The sequence below is a fragment of the Xiphias gladius genome, chromosome 15 (assembly GCF_016859285.1).
Source record: "Xiphias gladius isolate SHS-SW01 ecotype Sanya breed wild chromosome 15, ASM1685928v1, whole genome shotgun sequence".
In the NCBI taxonomy this organism is placed as follows: domain Eukaryota; kingdom Metazoa; phylum Chordata; class Actinopteri; order Istiophoriformes; family Xiphiidae; genus Xiphias; species Xiphias gladius.
The window spans coordinates 1470410-1488877 of record NC_053414.1 but is presented as its reverse complement, the minus strand read 5'-3'; the positions used below and the strand labels follow the sequence as shown (position 1 = coordinate 1488877).

Below are 18468 nucleotides of genomic sequence, written 5' to 3'. Positions count from 1 at the left end.
CCAGGTCTTTATGTCTTTAAGGCATGCATGAAGTTTAGTTAACTGATCGCTTTCATCTGGCTTCATTGACAAGTACAATTGGGTATCATCTGCATATAAGTGGAAGTTAATGAGTGTTTCCTAATAATATTGCCTAAAGGAAATGATGTGATGGTCAATAGTGTCAAATGCAGCACTGAGATCTAACAAGACAAGGACAGAGACAAGTCCTTTGTCCGATGCAGTAAGAATGTAACTTTCACCAGTCCTGTCTCTTGGCTATGATGCACTCTAAATCCTGACTTGAAAATCCTCAAATATCTTGAGGGATCTTAGAGAGAAAGGGAAGGTTCGATATGGATCTATAGTTGGCTTAGACATCTGGATCCCTAGTAGGCTTTTTAAGAAGAGTTTTAATTACAGCTGTTTTAAAGGACTGTGGTACATAGACTGGTAATAAAGATAAATTGATTATATCTAGTAAAGAGGTGCTGACTAAGGGTACAACTTCCTTAATCAGCCTAGTTGGGACGGGGTCTAAGAGACAGGTTGATGGTGTAGATGCAGACATTGTTGAAGTTAGTTGGTGAAGGTCGATGGGAGAGAAACTGTCTAAGTTTACATCAGGTTGCACAGCTGTTTCTAATGTGCCTGTGTTTGAGGATAAGTCTGTGCCAGTTGTGGGCAGGTGGTGTTGAATTTTGTCTCTATTAGAATTTTATCATTAAAGAAGCTGATGAAGTCATCACTACTGAGCGCTATAGGAATACATGGATCAATGGAGCGATGACTCTCTGTCAGCCTGGCTACAGTGCCAAAAAGAAACCAAGGGTTGTTTTTATTTTCCTCTACTAGAGATGAGTAATAGGCTGCTCTAGGGTCTTCCTATATGCTATAAGATTATCACATCATCATAGAGGGGTAATAGGGTCAAGTGGCATTCTCATTGAGCCTGCAGCTCCTTCAACAAGATGATCAGTTTTGGACGAAAGTTAGCATAGGAGTCCTCTGTTATTATGTTAAATTTAGCTGCAGCACCATAAGATAGAAATCTAGTAACAACATTTTTGCCTAATAGTGTGTAGTCATCGGTTATTAAATAATGGTCCGATAAAAGAGGATTCTGTGGAAAGACTATTAAATATTCAATTTTGATGCCATAAGTCAGAACGAGGTCCAGGTTGTGGTTAAAACAGTGAGTGGGTTTATTTACACCCTGAGCGAAGCCAATTGAGTCTAACAATGAGATAAACGCAGTTCTAAGGCTCATTATCAGCATCCACATAAATATTAAAATCACCTACTACAACAACTTTATCTGTATTAAGGACTAGACTTGATAAAAACTCAGAGAATTCAGATAAAAATTCAGAGTACAGTCCAGGAGCACAGTAAACTATAACAAATAGAATAGGCTTGAATGTTTTCCAGGTTGGTTGTGTAAGACAAAGAACGGGTGTTTCCATTAATTTATCCGAACCTGGTAAACCTGTTAAATATCTGAATAGTGAATAGAAACTAAATTAAAAGCTCATTAATTAGCAGCTGAGAATATTTCAGAGCCCTGACGTAAACCAGAATCCCTTCAGCTTAATAAAACCTTCAACTCATCATTCATGGATTTGTCAAATATTTACACATAAAACCCCGTAAAATTGCACAAAAACATGAAAACCATCACTTAAGTTATATTTTAAAAGCGGATTCATTTTAAATAATGTGGAAATTCAGGGACATAACTTTTTACATGGTGTTTTCCAGTTAGCTAACATACTTGCCTTCATTAACAGTTTCAGTTTAGTAGCTAATAGTCAATGATGCTGTGGTGGTAAACTTCTCATCACAGCTAACTGATGTGTCCATTATTCCGTACTAACAGATTTAACTGTACCTGGTGTTTGGGTTTGCCCATATTAGTAAATGCTATGCTAACGGTAAGATGAGCTATCTTACCTGCTACCTTTATAGTTGACATAAGCGCTGAAAAGCTGCTTTTCAGATCCCAATTTAGCCACATCCTCCTCCACAGTGGAAGTTTCTTCAAACGAATTTACAGCTGGGTCAAAGTTTCTAATCAGTTTAGTTTGTATCATACGTTCCCTTTCACAACTGTGACCTGTTGAGGAAAAATAATCAAACATTAGCTAACATGTCACAGGCTATTGTCTGGAGGGCAGACGTTGCTATGGAGACATGAACTAGTCACTTTACAGGACTCTTATTGGACCAAACTAATAGTGATGCCATAAATCCTGCAGGTTTGTCCAGGTGTTAAACCGAGGTGAAGCTCAGAGAAACTCCTCCTTCAGCAGGTGAAGGTGAAAAACTCTGAGCAGTCACGTTTACGTGTGTTTCCTTCCTCCTGATTTTAAGCACTATTTCAAGTTTTGCTTAAAGAAAACTTAAGTAGGAATTCCAAGCAAACAGATTTCAGTCAGATTTCCATCATGTTCTCTACATGGTTTTCCATCATCTGCGCTTTGACTGGAGCTCTTTTAATGACCTCGTCTTGCTGTGTCCTCTTCTTCTGTGGTGGTTTAATAGCTATTCATCAGCTCATATTCACACAGCAACGGTGGAGGGAAACATGACTTCACTTACTTTTTATTTTTCAACATTTTTTGGAAATTCAGTTAAAATTTTCACAACATTTGGACGAAACCTGTCAATTCTGCACAGTGAAGCTCAAACAGCACAGCCAACCAACAAGAGGAAACAGGTTTTTCACTGTAGATGTTAAGTTATTGTTTTAATCACTGCTGTCATTAAAACAGTGTTAAAGTGCGTGAACTCTTATTTCATTTGACTGAGATAGCTCAGAGACAAGTGATGCGACATTGTGATGGAGAGTAAATTTTCTGGATCAGTTTCAGTCCGGGATCAGCGTGGTCCTCCTCCTCATATGCTCAGTCAGACTTCTTGTCGGTCGGCTTTTTGCGGTGCTGCAATGACGGAGGTAACGGCGTGACATCATCGCTGTCATCGTTCATGGTGGGTCGGTTTTTACAACAGAGGTAACAGAAGATGGCAACGAGGGCGAATGGAAAGCCGACCAGGAAGCAGCCGAGCAGCGGAGCCTGGCTGAACACCGGCTGGATGGATGGAGGAAGGAGGGGTCAGAGGTCACGAGACAGACAGTCAGGTGGATTGGAAACGGGGCTGATGATGACAGGACTTACCGATAGGTTGACTTTTATATCGTAAATGAAGCGTTTGACGCGCTGGACGACGCCATTTCCTCCCTGACACTGAAAACACAAAACAAACACAGGTGTCAGTGTTTCGGAAATAATCAAACTGTTGTTGAATCTTCTCTGTCGCCCTTCAAGTGAGTTTGGACAGACTCACCTGGACACTGCCGTCCAGAACCCCATTCAGGAAGTCCAGCAGGTGGTGCTCCGTCTCCACGGCGGCTGGTGGCAGGAAGTAGCCATCATTGGACAGATTAACCACGACAAACGACGGCACGATCACCTCACTGAGAACAGAAAAAATGACAGAAACACACCGTAAAAGACTTCCATCTTCAGTTCAATCGGCTCTTAATTTGATCTGAAACGTCTTCATGTGAACATGTGGGTCTACGGATGAACTGAGACGATAATCAATTCCAGGCCCCCACCTGGAGAAGTTAACGACCGGAGACGTTAACTACTCACCCACCGAGTCAGAGTTTTTTCTTCCAGTTTCATCATTGGCTTTAAACACAAACTCACCCCATCACCAGTCCCCTAATGTATTCACTGCCTTCCATGAAGCCAAAGTAGAAGTTTCTGAAATACAGACACAGCTTCAGGTTTTATTTGGTTGTTAGTTGTTTCTGTTTGCGCTTGGAATTTTTCAGAATGAATGTCAATGTCTTGTGACAGATCTCTGACCTGCTGTAGATCTCTCTGTGGTCTGCAGCCACTTTCTCCACCAGACTTTTATACCTGAACAGGTAACAGGAAATGCATCACAGGAAGGTCAGATCCAAACAGGTGCTGTCACCTTGTTTATTTAACTGATGGATGAATAATAGATTCAGTGTTACCTCAGACTTTTATCACACAGGTTCTTCTCCTCCACCAGTGCTAACACCACCAGTTTACCTGCAGGGGAGAGGCGGGGTCACTTCACTTGAAACAATCAGCAGCCTCAGACTCGCAGCTGCTTTCTGCTAATGTCCACCAGGTGCTGCTATGATCGAACGCTTACTGAACTGAAGTCAATGAGAAAAACCTTCACCTTCCCTCTACTAATAAAAAGTTCAGCTCCATTTTACCAAACGTACATTATTTGTTCATATCAGTGAATTTAAATCTCAAACCAGACTTTGGAGAGGTTTTCACATTAAAGTCCATTGGATGAGAATACATTTATTTGTTATGCCTTCGTGTCTCTCTGGCCTGTTTCAGGTGTTTACATGTGCACGATGACATCAGACTGCGGTGTGCGGATGTTACCTGACTCTCCCATGGCGTACAGAGTGTAGCTGTCAATCTTGAAGTAGTTTGGGAAACGTTCCCTGTTGATCCACGACTTCAGATCACCATCATGTTCCTCTGAAACACAATTAAAACTCATCAGAAGAGAGGCTAAAGGTTACCTGAACACTCATCAGACCGCCTGAGGACGGAGGTGTCAGTCAGTGTTTGGTCACACATGACGAGACTAAAGCTTTTCATTGTGTAACTAGATAAGCTCGTCCCCTCTCACACAGTGTCTCATTTCAAGTGATAAGATTGAACAGGAGAGTCACTCGGCTGCCTCATCAGCTGACACTAACTACTTTCACTGTTCACACTCTGACACTTCAACTATTTACAGTGCACACACTTCAAATGACAGTTCACCTCAGCTTGTCCTCTACAACAACAACTTTCAGTGTTAAACTCCAAACCCACTTAACGACGGCAGACATGAAAACGATTGAGCTGCCTACAGCGACTCAACTTCAACTAAGACTCTAAAATGGTTTCCAGCATCTCAAATTCAGGCAGGTCATATTTTAAGGGATCTTTAACCTGTTTACTCTGTTTAAACTTTTTACAGCTTTCGCTGTAAGTCAGCACACTTCTGTCAGAAAATGATTTCTTTTCGGTTTTCGGGCAGACTGTCAACGTGTCTGTTGTTATGGTAACATCAGTTCTACCCGTCAACAGGTACAGAAAAACAGGTCCAGACCTCTGATCTTGTGAGACTCAGACAAAAAGAGCAAACATTGGTGAGGGCTGAACAAAGTTGAGATCAGGTTTCAGTGCCGTTTCCTGTCTCACCGTTGTAGGTGAAGTAGGTCCCGTCTTTAAAAACCACCACAGCCGGCAGAGAGGGCAGGGAGATGGCCTGGAAACAGAGACTAGGATTAAACAAAAACACTGAATGCATATCACAAGTCCAGGTGTGAAGACAGATGTCCTGCAGCTGCTGTGTGGTTCTCTACATCACCACTCAGCCACAGTTTACCTCTCAGGTTTTAGTATCACAAACAAAGACCCCTGGATTTGGGCGGGAAACGGTCAGAACTTGGTACAGGTGTTAAAATGGTTTTATGCCACAGGACAGGACAGAGCCTTCTGTAAAAAAACCCCACAGAGCAGCAGGAAGTGTTCTTAAACCTCCTCCTGGGTTTCAAACATCAACACGTATTTCTCTTTAAGAGAAATGATGTGATGATAAAACATGAGAGGAACAACCTGAGGCTGCCACTCCGCTCTGTCCAACTGTTGTCTGCTGCAGTGGTTCTGGACCTTTCGGTGATGAACGTATTCTGCCCTCCCCTCATGTGCTCGCTTGACATTCACTAAATGTACCGACTTCAGAGTGTGCTGGGCTCCTGGAGGTTTTCATGTTCAGTCATTCCTGTTTGTTTGCGGATTCCTCTTCACCAGCACCAGACTGTGGTAGATCTCCTCCATAAGGTCTGACTGAAGCTGAACCGCAGGAACTTTCCAACATAGTTTCTGCTTTTGACTCTCGTCTTTTCTTTCTCTGCTGTTTTAATGTCACTTTAATCCCCCACCATTATAAATCCCTCCATGTCTCTGTGGTGGAGTACCTCAAGAGTCCACGTGTTTCTGTAACCGGCCTGTAGGCAGCGCCATTGCACGAGGAGTTTACATGCTCATTCAGAAAACCCTCAGACGTCATGTTTGTGAGTTTTGATTTTATATTTTTTTATCATCATCACCCCCCAGGGGCCCTGACCTCCATGTAAGAAACACTGCTCTACTTTATTCTACTGGCGTGTACTGTGTTCTACTCTGTTCTATGCGCTGTTCTATACTGTATTCTGTACCGGGGCAGTGTGGCTCAGGAGGTAGCGTGGTAGTCCAGTAATGGCAAAGTTCCTGGTTTGATCCCCGGCTCCTCCAGAGTATCTGTCAAAGTGTCCTTGAGCAAGACACTGAACACTTAACTGCTCCTGATGCTGCGGCATCAGCCTGAGACAGATGCTGCAGTGGACTCGGATTGGTGGACAGACTAGAAAAGCTCTAGGGGTGAGGTTTATTTACCCTTTACTGTCTTCTACTCTTTTCTACACTGTGTTTTAATAAGTACATTTACTCAATTACTGTACTTAAGTAAGAATTTGAGGTATTTGTACTTTACTTGAGTATTTCTATGTTATGCTACTTTATACTTTTACTCGACTACATTTATCTCACAGCTATAGTTACTAGTTACTTTTAAGATGAACATTTTACACAATTGATAATATACCAAGCTTTTAAAACACAACACAGTTAAAGATTAAACCAGTGGTTTCCAACCTTTTTGACTTCAGACGTCTTACAAACAGCTGTGTGCAGTCGGGGTCACATTTCAGATGAGTAGTTAACAGCTTCTCCAAATAGTGATTTTTTTTCCCCTCTAAACTTCTCACATGGTTTCATTTGATAAATGTTCAAATGATCCAATATCTCACCAAAAATCAATGATTAGAGAAAAAGTCCAAAAACTGAAAGCAGATTTGTGTTTCTTCTTCTTTCCTCTCCCATGAACTATCTGACGACCCCTCAGATTTATCTGGTGTCCCTGTGTATAAAACTGTATATGAAGTAGTTCAAACTAGCTCCACCTCCAGCAGCTACAACAGTAACATGCTGCTACACCCTGATGCTTCAGTGTTAATTTATCTAATGATGTCAGATATAATAATGTATCAATCAGTGGGACCAAACCAGTACTTTTACTTTACTGTGTTCTACTGTGTTCTACGGTGTTCTACTGTCCCCTCAGTTGGTCTCTGTGTTAAACCTTTGGCAGGATGTCTCTGGTAGCAGAGAAGAAGTAGGTGTGGACGATCAGCTCCTCAGCTGCAGACGTGTAGTTTCCCTGAAAACACATCAGAGTTCAAAGGTCAGCTGTCTCTGTGTGTACTTGTATGTCTATCTTTGTGAAGACAAGTTTCTGTTCTGTGAGGATATTTTGGCCGGTCCTCACTTTGGGAAAGACCTTCAGGTTCAGACTGGGTTAGGGTTAGGAATGTGTGTGTGTGTGTGTGTGTATGTGTGTGTGTGTGTGTGTGTGTACCTTTAGCTGTGATGTGGCGCCAACATAAACAAACATGACATCGTGACGGTTCATGGCGTGTTGGAAAAGCTGCAGACTGCTCAGAGATCGAACCAATGGCCTGAGAGACACAACACAGACTGACTGCGGGAATGCCACAGTGTCGCACGGTGTTTTTAAATGTTGTTTCATATGAGGTCTGTACATATACAGTACATGGATAAACAGACGGTAGCTGAATGTGACTGGCTCTAAGTTTGAACAGCTGTAAACAGCTGCACACACTGATGATCAGATAATATTCATGTTGACTCACCCTCCAACTCGATAAGCAAAGTCCATGATTCCATCTTTGGTTCTCGGCCCTGAATAATTATATTTCACATTTTTCTTCCACCTGAAAACAGAGAACATGTGAAAAACATCTGTACAAAGTTTACTGCCAGTCTTTAAATTCATTCATTCTGATTGTAAAAGAATCAATAATCCAGATCTGTTCAGTTGTCACAGTTCTGATGGTTTAAATCAACAAACCAATACAGCCTTTGCTCACGTCTGGGACCTGGTTCTGATCAGTCTTCCTCCTATAAATCTAGCCTGTAGAGGCCACCGGACTCTGGATCTGATTGATTGATGTACAGTGATGTCACAGTGAGGGCTTACATGAGAATGGCTGGATAACCTCTGACCCTGAACTTCTTGGCCAGACCTACAGGAAAAAAAATAAAAGCCAGCGTATGGTTCATTTGACCCGGAGTAGTTTTATTTTTACACTTTAATTCCTCACTTAGTGTATTTCAGTGTCTGTGAGGCCTTCTACAGATATAAATAATACAGAAACATCTGCATACAGCAGCTGGATTATTATTCACACACTAATTATTAAAGAACAAGAGAGGACTTCATACAGAGACCTGTGGTACTCCATATGGCATATTCTTTAGGTTTGCGACACACAGAAGTCCAGTTAATGAGACATTTTACAGCAGCAAGTCCAAACACATACAGTAACTGTGACAACAGTATAAAACGGTGTTTATGAATCACATTTCATTGGGAGGAGAACTCAATATGATTTACATGAAGGTTAAACAGAAATAACAGAGAAGAGAGAAGAATTAAAGAGTTCAGACTGATAATGAATGAAGGTTAAAATAAAAGCATACTGGGTTAGATAATCTGAGGTAAAAACCAGAAAGCAAACCTGCTGAGTGTTTTTTTGCGTACTCACCACATTCAGTAAAATGACCCCATGCTCTGCCAGTGTCAGATTATAAACCCAGGTGTTACTGACTTCCTGCTGGTTCGGTTTTTTACAGACTGATAATCACAGTTTATAGTTATAGTTTTATGAGTTTTCTGGTGCGTTTCTGGCTGATGTTGGTGGCCGGTTTAATTACATTACAGGGTTTTACAGTTTATATTATCATTTTATTTAATAGTTTTACTGTGTGTTGCTGAGTCAATTATACAATATCATCCAGTTTTGTAAAATATTGTATCATTTATTACAGTTGTTATTCATTACACATTACTGTAGTTTTATTATTATGGCTCTTTGTTGCTGACTGATGCTGGTTAGTTAGTTTTATTTAGTTTATTTCACTTTATTTGGATAGTTTGATTTGGATGCTTTTATTTTGATAGCGTGACTGACCGGTGTTGGCGGTGGCGTCTGATTTACCGACGTTGACTGGAGACCCGAGACTCTTCAGATCTGATCCAATCTGATGCCAAACAGGATCCAGCTGTTTACAGAAGGAACACCACGGGGCGTAAAACTGCACAAAATACAACACAACACCGTCACACAGTACACACAGTACACACAATACAGACAATACATTTTTAAAAATATTCAGACTATATATATACTATTTGCTCCATGTATTCATTCCTGCAACTCTTAATAGTGACGAGTTCACAAGCTTCTTCACAAATAAAATTGTAACTCTCAGAGAAAGAGTTCATCACCTCCTTCCTGCAGCTGACACAGATGTATTTGCTAGTTCAGGGCCTTGGAATCGACTGTAACGCGTGATTTATCTATAGACTGCTTCACTCCTGTAGATCTCTCTGAACTCAGTTCAACAGTTGCCTCATCTGAACCATCAATTTGTCTTTTAAAATCAACTCCAACAAGGCTGTTCATTTATGCTTATTTATTAGATCTGTTTTTTTTATTATTCTTATTAGCAATTGCTGCAGTAATTAAACCTCTTCAGTATTAAACCTTAAACTTGCTACTTTACCCCAACAGCCTACTACCATCTATCTGGACATGCATACACACTACCCCATGGAGACATATGGCTGGACTGGAACATGGGGATGGGATTAAAAAGGAACCCATAGTGAACTGTTCGATCATGTTTTATTGAATAGATTCAGTTTGTTCATAAGTTTGGGATGGCACAAAAGTTACTGATGGGATTCCACAGTTTCTGTGCTTGATATTGATTTTTTTTTCTATATATATTTCTTTATGGTAAATATTATCAGAAGCAACAATTATTTCACATAAGCCAGAGATGAAAGTAATCAGGTAGTCAAAGCCAGATGAAAGTAATCAGGACATATTTATGAGTCAAATGCCTAATGGATATTCTAAATTTTAACTGATGAACATGTTTTTTTACTTTATTTATTACAAAAAAAAAAAATTATTGAAAAACTAAAAATTCAGAAAAAAACATTAAAATATTATATAAACTTTTTATGGTTTTGACCTGGCCTCCTGTTTGACTGTAAGGAACCTTGGAGTCATTTTTTGTCTCACAAATACAACAAGTCTCTAAAAACAAACAAGTCTCGGACAGCCTTCTTCCACCTGCACACATGAGATTAAAAAAACATAAAAAAAAAAGTAGCTAAAAAAAAGTAGTCCATGCTTTTTGTTACTTCCTGGCTATTATATTGCCTTATTATCAGGCTGCCCCAGCAAAGCTTTATTTAAGAAAGCTGCCAGAAAAGTACAAGCAGCAACACTGAAAAAGACTACAGAAAAAAGAGAAAGAGACCATATTTTATTTCTCTCTATAAAAAGAAAATAAAAAAATTCTCAGAAAACCTACATCCTCCCCTCGTCACTCATAAAGTTCTTACCATCCCATCCATCCCAAGAATTTACCCTATTAGAACCCCAGTAGACCAGGCAGAACCTGCCCTACCAGAGAATCTGGCTTATCTAGAGTCTGGGGGTCTAGAATGTAGATAGGGGGGGGCAGAGCTTTTTAGTCATCTTGCTCCCTTCTTCCAGTCTAGGTCCAGGAGGCAAACTCAAATTTAAAATTTTTTAAAAATTTAAAACGAGGCTTAACTTTTTTGTTTTGTTTTTGGGTTTGGGCTGGCTGAACCATCCCATAGTTCTCCTGCTATAGGCCGAGGTTGCTGCTGGGGCTGTCCCATGATGCACATGCACACTTTCTTCTCTCTCTTCTCTCTCTCTTCTCTCTCTCATTTATCACTTCTCTATCACTCATCATCTGTGCATCCTCTCTCTCTCCTGTAGTTTGTGTTTTTTCCCCTGTCCCTCCTCTCTCCTTCTGCTGCTGGATCCAGATTCACTACTGTTCAACGACATTATTATTAAAGTTATTTATTATTGTTATAATTATTGGTGTGCTGTTAATTTTTATAACATTATAACACATATAAGTGTATATATTATTAACAACCAGTCTGATGCCTGCTGAATACAACAGTATCTACAGCTGTTCCTGGTCTCTCTTTCCCCCTCCTCCCTCTTTCTCCTCTCTCCCCCATTTCTCTCCTCTCAACCCAACCGGTCGAGGCAGACAGCCACCACCCAGAGTCCGGTTCTGTCAGAGGTTTCTTCCTGTTAAAGGGAATTTTTCCTCTCCACTGTCAATGAGTACTTGCTCATGGAACTGTTGGGTTTCTCTCTATAAAACTGTCAGGTCTCCAACTGATTCTGTAAAATGCCTTCAGATGATGTGTGTTATGATTTGGCGCTATATAATGAAATTGAATTGAACTGTATATAAAGAAAACATTCTCTGCTGAGTATAAAATAATAAATGTGCACATACCTTAATGAGCCAGATGTCGTCAGCTCCTCTGGTCTCCATGAAGCTGTTAAACACAATCAGACTAATTATTTATTAATTTGCTTAAACTAAAACATAAAAATAAAAAGTTAAGATCCTACGAAAAGAAAAACATTCCTATGTGATCAATAAAAATCAGCAGCATCAGAAAATAGCAAAACATCAAATTAAATTAAAAAAAAGGTGTAGAAAATAGAAACGTTAAGATTAATGAGAAAACATGTCTGAATATCTGTTGATATTGATACAATCAAAAGCTCCATAACAGCTACTAAATAGACCTTGAGGTGACTGTTTTGTCATCTGCTCTTTTTAATGTCAGTTTTCAACTTTTGGTCTGATTATTTGTAAATAATTTTTTTTTTGGCATTTCTGTTTTTTATTATGACAGGCACAGTGGAGACAGAGTTGAGGAGGGGTGACATGCCGCAAAGGGCCCGGGTTTGAACCTGGGGCGCTGCAGTAACGACTCAGCCTTAACACGAGGTACGCGCTTAAGCAGGTGAGCTACCGGTGCGCCTCTCTAAGTCATTTTAAAAAGTTTAAACAATGAATTTAAAACATCGTTCTGATGTTTATACTCACGAATCATCCAGCTCCTCCACGAAGGCCGACACAGACACCAGCGACACACACAGCATCACTGACAACAAACACACAAACATTCAAACAAAATTTTAAAAAAACTTTTTTTTCTTTTTCTTGCTAAAACTGCCCTCATATTGACAAAACATCTGAAAAAACACAACGTTTAATTGACAAAAAACCCTGAAGGTCACCTCAAGGTCCACTTAATCGTTCGTTCCGGTGCTTTCGATCGCATCGCAACGTCCTCATCAGCAGGTGGAGTTTTGAACTCTAGACATTCAAACTTTCCACGCTTCTGAGCTCCTCTGTGACTGAAACTGAAGCTGCTGATGATCAGCATGTGATACGGTTGAAAGCCCTAAAGGACAAGCTGGTAAGTGGACCTTGAGTTTGTTTAAATAGTTTAGTCAAACTGCTGTTTAAGAACAGACTCTCAAACTCAACAGGTTTATTCTTTGTTGCCGTGGTAACAGTGAGAGATTTTTAACCAGGTGTCTCCATCGTGTGATCCAAACAAAGATGGCGGTCAGAAGTGACTGCCTCCTGTGAATGGCTGAAAGGGTACAGGTCAGTCATTTTCTCTGGTACATTAAACTGTGATTGGCTGACTGATCTCAGGTCAGTGCTCTGCTCATCAGGTTTTAATCTAATAAGAGACAAAGAGGAAACTGATGACTACTGTCGGATTAAACCTATTTAACGCATAATCCATCGGGAACAGTCGTACATCAGCAAAGAAAATAAATTCAGTCTTCACTGTTACAGTCACACGATATGTTTCAAATAGAATCTTTCAGGATTCAGATACATCATGGTCAGATGATCAGCTGAGTGTCAGTCTGACAAACAGTCTGAGTTTTAGTTCAGATGAAAACAGTGACTGGGTTCTGTCGACTGGAACTGATCAATACAAGCTCTGATGTAAAAAGGCTGATTGTGTGAGATGAACAGACTGAGTGATTTCAGGTGGGAACCCAACTGATTCAGTTCTATGTTACTCTGACATTAAATCATCCTTCGGACTCACACATAACCCTCATTAACCCTTCATTCTCCTGCAGCTACAGAACCCCGTGAACTGTGGTTTAATGAGTCTCTGCAGGGTTCAGAATCAGTGTAAAAATGAGTAGAGTTTGGTTAAGGACGTACCTGAGAGCAGGGTTGTGTTCCTCCTGTCCAACATGTTGACTAATGGAGGAGATTAACAGAACAGAGCTAATCTGCTAACTGCTAAGAGACCGAACACACTGCTAATCTGATGGATTAACAGGTTACATTCAATCCACTGAAGCTTTATTGACAGCATCTTTACATTAACAACAACAGAGAGTCTACTGAGACTGTTCAACAATATAAAACATTATTATCTAAAACGGTGACACGGCATTTGCAGAATATTAAAATAAATCAACACTGATGTTTGTGATTAAAGCTGCATGAAGAGAAATCTGACAAACAGGAGGTAGAAATACTCAGTTTATCAGATGACTATGACAGGGAGGTAGGAAAGGATGGAAGGAGAGAAGGAATAAAAAGAGAAGGAGAGATGAAACAAGGAGGCAATGAAAAAAAGGTATAAGGAAGGAATGTAGGAGGTAACGGAGAAAAATACAATTTAAGTATAGAAGCAGGTAACAAGGAGATAAGAAAGGAAACGAGAAAGTACGAAAGGATGGAAAGGAAGAGGTAAGCACTGAAAAAAGAAGGAAGTGGAAGGTAAAAAAGGAAATGAGGTAAGGAAAGAAGGCAACAAAAGTTGAAATAGATGAAAAAGTAAAATCTAGCCCCAGTGAAGTTAATGAGTCAGAAGCATGCAGCAGAACCCTGAAGCTGAACCGTAGGAACTGATGATCTTCTTTTCCTGATTGCTTTATGACAAAGGTCAGTCAGCTGCTAACGGTGCTGTTCAATCAATAATCAATCAACAATACTAAAGTGCAACTCAACAGACAAAATTTAGGAGTTTTTCTTCAATGGTCAGTGAACACAAGCAGCATAACCCTGACGTCAGTAAGCAAAACAGTGATGTAAACAGTGTTCAAGTCCAGCTCCGCCCCATGATTGGAATTTTTCTTTCCGTCCAATCAAAACCTTTGATCAATCAGAACCAAAACTATCTGCAAACCTTTGCTTTCTTCTTATTCTGTTTTTCATTCAGGTGTCACAGAGGAAGCAGCAGAGCTTTACCCTCCATCACAGCATCCCTGTCGAGTGAGCCAGCGTCAGGTGCCACAGGCGAGGTGCTGTCAGCTCTTTGTCGTCTGTGCTGGCTGAGCAGGGCAGAGCTGGTGGTGCTGGCAGACTTAGTGTTGGAGGTGTTAGCGGTAACATCTGTAAACACCTGTCTGTTGAAGGTCGTTAATCTGGCAGCAGATCCGTCAGCTTCGCTCTCCGTCCAACAGGACTCGCTGTCAGACACTGACAATAGTCGGCTCTTCCCCCAGCGGCCACTGGTCCAGACGCCGGCGCTGAGCCGGACTCCTGGCGAGCTCTGACTGGTGAGCGTGGCTCGGATGGCCACTTTAGCCATCCGCCACTCGCTGCGCAGACGCTCATATGCCTTGTTGGTCTCTCCACAGCTCAGCTGCTCCACCTCCCGCCCTGCCCGCCGCACCGCCTGGAAGTAGCGTTTATATGGTCAGCTGTTTTTAGATTTAGTCTTAGTCCTGAGATAGAAAGTCCATGTCAGTTTTAGTCATATTTAGTCAACCTCACCCTTTATTTTTAGTCAGTTATTAATTGACTCAAACGCTGGACATTTTAGTCTGGTTGAAGTCAAGACCAAGATTGAACATTTTAGCCAAATTTCCGCAAACTACAAATAAGATTTCATCCGACTGATTTTAACAATTAAGTCTGGAAAGATGGAACATCATCAGCAAATCCAATGCAATTGCAATGTAACTCAATCAGAAAATAACAGAAATAGAACTCTTTACAAAAAAAAAAAACCCTGCAGAAAATCCTGTACTCATTATGTTCAGGACTGTTCCAGAAAGGTGTTGATTTTATTCTGTGATTCTGTAAACTTTAGCAGTGGTGTTGTACTAGATTGTGTTATACAGCAGGCGTTTATATTAGGTTGTACACTACCATTTTAATTAGTTTGTAAATAAATATTTGGAACCTCTTTGCTCACAAATCAAGCAGAGTACTACCCAGCTAACTACTGCCCAATAGATTTTATTCAGCCCAAAACAATCTTCTACATTATATGCTGTGCATCTTAATAACCAGCAGAGGTCTCACATAGACCACATTTAGCTGTCTAGGACCCATTCAAAATAAAACGAGACCTGAAATGTGTATGGACATTAAGTTGTGTGTGTCTTAGCATGGACAGCATGTTTAATACACAAAAAAAAAAACTGGGCTACTGACTTTCAGCGAGACCAATCTGATCATAGCTGGGTCCAGTCTGTCACTCTTAGCAGTTTGTTTGTGGCTGCCCTGCTGCTGCTGCTGCTGCCAATCAGAGAACGACATTTACATAATGTCACTGTCTGAAAAAACGCTCTGCATCAGGACATCACGATGGAGGGCACGTCAACAGAAGGTTGTTGACGAACATATTTAGACACAGTTTTCGTTAATGAAATTAACACTACCTGGAAGATGGCGAAGTAGCAGCCGGCAATGAGGGCGAGCGGGACAAAGAAGACGAAGGCAAACAGCAGGATGGTGTAGGTACGCACAGCGGCCGTGAAGCTCATGTAGTCCCAGCTGCAGGATGTCTGGAGCCCCTCAGGAACGTAGGCGCTCCACCCAAAGAACGGCGGCAGACTCCAGCCCAGAGAGTACAACCACACCCCCACCAGCACTGCCAACACCCGCCGACGACTTAGCCTGCCCAAAAGGGCCAGCGGCCATGTGATGGCAAGGCAGCGGTCCACCGCGATGGCAGTCAATGTCATCATGGAGGTGATGCCGAACAGAGCGCCGCAGAAGGCGTACAGCTCGCAGGCCAGTTCCCCAAACACCCAGCGACGGTGCAGACTGGCCACAAAGAAGACCGGAGACTGCGTAAGTGACATAAGGAAGTCGGCTGCCGCCAGGTTGACCACCAGAAGGTTACTGGGTGACCGCAGAGTCCGACTGCGACAGGACACGTAGATGACGAGAGCGTTTCCCAACATGCCTGTCATCCCTACCAACAGGATGAAAGAGCCAATAATGTAGTGGGCGTGGTCAGGGACATCCACTGTGGGGAACAGGTGAGGCTGCAGGTGAGTGTGATGTGTGGGGGCGTGGCCAGGCACATGGTGCATCTTCGACTTCCTGACGTGGTGATGGTGGTCAGTCAGGGAGGAGCAGTTTTCTCTCACAGAGCAGAGAGAGGACGGCCTGGTTGGGTGGTGATGGCTCGTCACTGCAGCTGGATTTCGGCTGCATGTCGGCTAAATGTCGGCTGGTTTCAGTTGTTTCAGCTCTGTTAATCGGCTCCCTGTGCACTCTTCTATCCTTCTGCGGCTCTTTATGTCCTGATCATCTGACGGATAGATGACGGAGGATCATTGATTGGACCTCAGACTGATCTATTAACTCTCTGCACTTAGAGAATAAATCACCATCTGGACCAGATGTGACCTGACTGTTGTAGTTTAATGTGGATCATTATTAACAGTCTGAGGTTAATGAGCTTTTAACTCTCTTTAACTTCAGTGAAAACAGGGTCAGACTTTGTTTTACAGGTCACACAGGTTTCTAATGAAATCGTCGAGATAAATTGATATAAAACAAGCTAAACCTTGTCACGCAGTAGTAATTACAGGGAAAATGGAGACTTTAAATCAAAGAATCGTTCTAGTGTAACCTTGAGGGTCCTTTAGTCAGAACTCAGCAGGTCAAAGTTTCCATTAATAAATTAATATTTATTTGGTTTAAATGACTCTCAGTCAGTTTTCAGTAATTAAGATTTAATAGTTGGTACTAACTGCTGTCTCAGAGCATGGCCCTGTGTACCCCACGATTAGTAACAAATATAGTTGTTATTTCCCAATAGACTTGGAAGGAATTTATTGGGAAGTTGCATATTTTCATTATTTTGCCATATCTAAGCCTTTGCAAAAGCTGGAAAAATGCAACATGCGGAATTATGATCTAGGCAAAAATTGAGTTTGTCACAGATTTATAGTTGATACACATCTTTATGTTGCCATGACAGAGATAAAAGTTGCGTCTGTCAGACAAAAAAGAGGGTTTCAAATTAGTAGTAGGACATCAACCTTAACAGAGCTGCTCAGGGTTTAAACCATTCATCAAATGGACTGACTGTTCATGAGGTAATTACTCAGTGATGACAACTTAAAACAGTGGATTTCCAATAGAAGTTCTGCAATGAGTTTGTTCAAAATAGGAATATGACATAATAAACAACATACACACCTAAGCTAAGTTTCCCCCTGCTTCCAGTCTTTGTGCTAAGCTACGCTAACAGTCTCGGAGTTGGCCTCACTTTTGAAATGTGGGGCAGCAGATATCGATTCCTCTCAGACCTGGATCGCACAGACAGCTGCTTTTTCCTCCCACAATGCACTAGGAGTCCATCAGCCTGAAGAACTTTCCATCCCATCGATCAGTCCGTCAATTGATCGATCAGAAGAAAGGTGAGTTGATCGTCACTGTGACAACAAGCTCCCAGATATCGTACCATTAGGGTTGATCTCTTCCCTCCCTCCGGGTCTCGGAGCTTTGTGTTTTTATTCAGTTCATCTCAGTCCAGGATGTCGGTCTCCTGCGTCCAGGTGAGCGGAAGGTGAGATGTCAGGTGGAGGTGGTGGGGCATGGGGCGGGGCTGTCCTGCATTTCAAGCTCCGCCTCTTCACCAGCCAGCCCATCATCCCTGTGAAACCACGAAGAAGATGAGGGGAGACAGATGGACGACAGAGCTGCAGGAACAGCACCTGCTCTGAGATACAAAACACACACACACAGACAACAGACAGAAAACAGACAGAAACAGACACGGAGAGACAGACAGACCAGTTTACTGCACAGAGAAAGACACTATATCAAACAACAGTATCAGTATCTCCTTAATCCCCCCTGAAAACACACCAGCACCTGAAACTGGATCGGCCAGAGATCCTTCCTTTGTCCTTTAGTTTGAGAAACCGAAGCCCTTAAAAAGCCCTTAATGTGAAAAGGCCTTAATCAGAAGATGGAGTAGATTTTAAGGGCGTCGTGACTTTCCCCTTAGTTTCCACATGAATGTGAAGTGTTTGACAAATCCATGAATGATGAGTTGAAGGTTTTATTGAGGTGAAGGGATTCTGGTTCACGTCAGGGCTCTGAAATATTCTCAGCTGCTAATTAATCAGGTTTTAATTGACTCTTA

At 41.6% G+C, this 18468-nt stretch overlaps 1 protein-coding gene across 3 annotated transcripts; it reads right to left on the bottom strand.

Annotated features, from left to right (window-relative positions):
- Positions 1 to 2582: 2582 nt before the first annotated feature.
- opn4.1 (opsin 4.1) lies at positions 2583 to 16705 on the bottom strand. Of its 3 annotated transcripts, none has more exons than XM_040146012.1 (18): positions 15740 to 16705; positions 15513 to 15596; positions 14319 to 14748; positions 12129 to 12186; positions 11526 to 11568; positions 9131 to 9254; positions 8137 to 8182; positions 7790 to 7870; positions 7495 to 7594; positions 7219 to 7296; positions 5238 to 5304; positions 4425 to 4523; positions 4013 to 4070; positions 3858 to 3911; positions 3696 to 3752; positions 3328 to 3457; positions 3159 to 3227; positions 2583 to 3071 (listed from the first exon to the last, which is right to left on the bottom strand). In XM_040146012.1, the coding sequence occupies exons 1-18, from the start codon at positions 16397 to 16399 to the stop codon at positions 2886 to 2888; spliced, it is 2424 nt and encodes an 807-aa protein (XP_040001946.1). In that variant the 5' UTR covers positions 16400 to 16705; the 3' UTR covers positions 2583 to 2885. The 3 variants fall into 3 exon arrangements, with proteins under 3 accessions (XP_040001946.1, XP_040001947.1, XP_040001948.1); XM_040146013.1 differs by having other exon boundaries at positions 15513 to 15593; XM_040146014.1 differs by lacking the exon at positions 15513 to 15596 and having other exon boundaries at positions 15740 to 16704.
- Positions 16706 to 18468: the final 1763 nt, after the last annotated feature.

Coding starts and splice junctions, on each gene's coding strand:
- opn4.1 (XM_040146012.1), bottom strand. CDS start 16,399: ATGCACCATGTGCCTGGCCACGCCCCCACACATCACACTCACCTGCAG. Junction 8,183..9,130: donor AGACGCCACCGCCAACACCG/GTCAGTCACGCT, acceptor TTTTTCCTGTAG/GTCTGGCCAAGAAGTTCAGG. Junction 3,458..3,695: donor ATTAGGGGACTGGTGATGGG/GTGAGTTTGTGT, acceptor TTCTGTTCTCAG/TGAGGTGATCGTGCCGTCGT.